Source organism: Periophthalmus magnuspinnatus, unplaced genomic scaffold, assembly GCF_009829125.3.
Source record: "Periophthalmus magnuspinnatus isolate fPerMag1 unplaced genomic scaffold, fPerMag1.2.pri scaffold_149_arrow_ctg1, whole genome shotgun sequence".
Taxonomy (NCBI): Eukaryota; Metazoa; Chordata; class Actinopteri; order Gobiiformes; family Gobiidae; genus Periophthalmus; species Periophthalmus magnuspinnatus.
The window spans coordinates 12073-15841 of record NW_022986711.1 but is presented as its reverse complement, the minus strand read 5'-3'; the positions used below and the strand labels follow the sequence as shown (position 1 = coordinate 15841).

The window sequence follows — 3769 nt, the reverse complement described above, 5'->3', positions numbered from 1 at the left end:
GCTCTTAATGATCGGTTCATGAAAGACCTATGCAATGGACTGAATCTCACACAACTAATTTCCATTATGACTAAAACCCTACAAATTCATTGATATAATGATGTTTTCCCACTGGATTTTAGCGACACCTGTCCAAGTGGATGTATTCAAAATGCAAAAGTGAAAAAGACACATCTGTGTGTAAAGGTGAGAAGATCATATACATATTTCAAGCAGGCCTTCATCTCTGACCTGTATTACAGTGATATCGGATTAACATCATCATTCCCTGACCCTGATATGGCCTTAAACGTTTTTATTAATACAGTTAAAGAAATTGCAAAAAGCGTCCCAAAAATGGAATACATTTCAAGGACATGGAAAACTGGTGCAAAACATTGGTGCCACTAATGTATTTTAATAATCTTGTGATAAACATTTATAAACACACTCAGCCATCTGTATTGGACATTATTTTTGATCAAATGCTATATCATAACATTAAGGGAAGAAAGAAGAAGAAGAAGAAAATAATATATTCAGCAAAGCACCAAATGGCTGTAACTTATGCCTTTATTTAAAATGCACTTTCAGTTAGTGTCAGAAGGAGCAATAAAAGCTCACATTCACATGTAGATTTCTTATGACAGCCTGTTGGCCTCATTTTGCCTGATTTGACTGATTTTGGTCTTGGTGTTTACTGAGGGTAGACCGCGTACAATGACATGCCGCACATTTGATTCTTGTTACGAGCCATCCGGATGTAGCCGTTTTCTCCCCAGTTAGGTCCCCAGCTACAAAGATATAAACAAATACAAAGTAATTATGTTGTAATTTATGAAGTAGTTATGAAAAAAAATTAAATACTGTTAACAATAATAATAACTGCTTATTTCATTGCATTACAAATTAACATAAGCAAAATGTTTAACTCTATTATCAAAATATGATTTGATCAGTCCTCCCCTGCTCTGAATTTGAATGTCCTGTCCTGTTTAATTCACATTGAGTATGTATAAATATTGTCACCTGTTTTTCACCAGCCAGTAGTCTAGTCCAGTGATGTCATCAGTGCCATAACCTACGAGCAGCACAGCATGATTCAAATCCTGTCCACAATATGGATTGTAGTAAACACCTGGAAATAAAGAAACAAAAACATGAGGTTTACCATAAATATTGTGTATAGCATTTTCTGTTGACTACTTGACTACTAAATTATTATAAATAATCCTTGCCTGTTAACCTAAACTTCTTAATCTAATCTTAATTGACCATTAACTTCAAACGTGATTTAATATTGAAGAAAATTGTTTCCCCATAAAGTGACTGCCAAAATAACACTACTGATACTCGGCCACATGTACACTATATTCAGTGTTCAAGTATTATTAATGTACAACAAGAAAACATGACTTACCAGATGTGTACTGACTAATGTCACTGGCGTCAATGGCTATGGAGATCGGTCCAATATAAGCAGATGCCATTTTAAGACTCTGTTCATCCTTGTTCACAAAGTAGTATGATGAACAGTTAGCTGCTCTGTATTTAGGGCTGTAGTAACAGGTTTCATCCTGGAAGTGACAATAATAATCACAGTGTACATGAAAGGTCCTATAATATGCAAAACTGACCCATGTTAGCTTTTATGTTATAATGCTGTTATCTCCTCAAACAAATATGCCACCTGAGATGTTTCATTCACACATGTTTCATTCACACGTGTTTCAGTTAGTTGGATGCAGTTAGCCTCATAGGCTTGTTGAAACAACAAGCCTATGAGGCTAACTGCATCCAACTAACTGAAACACGTGTGAATGAAACATGTGTGAATGAAACATCTCAGGTGGCATATTTGTTTGAGGAGATAACAGCATTATAACATAAAAGCTAACATGGGTCAGTTTTGCATATTATAGGACCTTTCATGTACACTGTGATTATTATTGTCACTTCCAGGATGAAACCTGTTACTACAGCCCTAAATACAGAGCAGCTAACTGTTCATCATACTACTTTGTGAACAAGGATGAACAGAGTCTTAAAATGGCATCTGCTTATATTGGACCGATCTCCATAGCCATTGACGCCAGTGACATTAGTCAGTACACATCTGGTAAGTCATGTTTTCTTGTTGTACATTAATAATACTTGAACACTGAATATAGTGTACATGTGGCCGAGTATCAGTAGTGTTATTTTGGCAGTCACTTTATGGGGAAACAATTTTCTTCAATATTAAATCACGTTTGAAGTTAATGGTCAATTAAGATTAGATTAAGAAGTTTAGGTTAACAGGCAAGGATTATTTATAATAATTTAGTAGTCAAGTAGTCAACAGAAAATGCTATACACAATATTTATGGTAAACCTCATGTTTTTGTTTCTTTATTTCCAGGTGTTTACTACAATCCATATTGTGGACAGGATTTGAATCATGCTGTGCTGCTCGTAGGTTATGGCACTGATGACATCACTGGACTAGACTACTGGCTGGTGAAAAACAGGTGACAATATTTATACATACTCAGTGTGAATTAAACAGGACAGGACATTCAAATTCAGAGCAGGGGAGGACTGATCAAATCATATTTTGATAATAGAGTTAAACATTTTGCTTATGTTAATTTGTAATGCAATGAAATAAGCAGTTATTATTATTGTTAACAGTATTTAATTTTTTTTCATAACTACTTCATAAATGACAACATAATTACTTTGTATTTGTTTTATATCTTTGTAGCTGGGGACCTAACTGGGGAGAAAACGGCTACATCCGGATGGCTCGTAACAAGAATCAAATGTGCGGCATGTCATTGTACGCGGTCTACCCTCAGTAAACACTAAGACCAAAATCAGTCAAATCAGGCAAAATGAGGCCAACAGGCCGTCATAAGAAATCTACATGTGAATGTGAGCTTTTATTGCTCCTTCTGACACTAACTGAAAGTGCATTTTAAATAAAGGCATAAGTTACAGCCATTTGGTGCTTTGCTGAATATATTATTTTCTTCTTCTTCTTCTTTCTTCCCTTAATGTTATGATATAGCATTTGATCAAAAATAATGTCCAATACAGATGGCTGAGTGTGTTTATAAATGTTTATCACAAGATTATTAAAATACATTAGTGGCACCAATGTTTTGCACCAGTTTTCCATGTCCTTGAAATGTATTCCATTTTTGGGACGCTTTTTGCAATTTCTTTAACTGTATTAATAAAAACGTTTAAGGCCATATCAGGGTCAGGGAATGATGATGTTAATCCGATATCACTGTAATACAGGTCAGAGATGAAGGCCTGCTTGAAATATGTATATGATCTTCTCACCTTTACACACAGATGTGTCTTTTTCACTTTTGCATTTTGAATACATCCACTTGGACAGGTGTCGCTAAAATCCAGTGGGAAAACATCATTATATCAATGAATTTGTAGGGTTTTAGTCATAATGGAAATTAGTTGTGTGAGATTCAGTCCATTGCATAGGTCTTTCATGAACCGATCATTAAGAGCATTTCTGGGTGCTGGCTGAATACCAGCAATAGTCAATTTTTTTATCACGTCATTTACATAGTTGTTTTTTTTTTTTTTTTTGGGCATTTTTCAGAAAATAAGCTCAGACTTTATCGTAATTTAATTTAGATGTGCATTTATACATTTATATGTATAATTCACAGTCCCTTCCTTGTCTTCTTTTGTATATCTTCAGGGATAATAGGGTTATTTGAGTTTCAACCAAGTTACACAACTTGCGATAATTTCTTTCATGTTACGAGATATTCTA

At 34.6% G+C, this 3769-nt stretch overlaps 2 protein-coding genes across 2 annotated transcripts; one reads left to right on the top strand and one right to left on the bottom strand.

The window, feature by feature from the left end:
- Window positions 1-291: 291 nt before the first annotated feature.
- On the bottom strand, window positions 292-1573 carry LOC117393474 (cathepsin L-like). The gene is made up of 3 exons (XM_033991585.2): window positions 1400-1573; window positions 1009-1117; window positions 292-773 (listed from the first exon to the last, which is right to left on the bottom strand). Exons 1-3 carry the CDS (start codon window positions 1467-1469, stop codon window positions 677-679), a joined length of 276 nt encoding a protein of 91 aa, XP_033847476.1. The 5' UTR covers window positions 1470-1573; the 3' UTR covers window positions 292-676.
- Window positions 1574-1799: 226 nt separating this feature from the next.
- On the top strand, window positions 1800-3210 carry LOC117393472 (cathepsin S-like). Its single transcript, XM_033991583.2, has 4 exons — window positions 1800-1808; window positions 1873-2098; window positions 2381-2489; window positions 2726-3210. The coding sequence occupies exons 1-4, from the start codon at window positions 1800-1802 to the stop codon at window positions 2820-2822; spliced, it is 441 nt and encodes a 146-aa protein (XP_033847474.1). The 3' UTR covers window positions 2823-3210.
- Window positions 3211-3769: the final 559 nt, after the last annotated feature.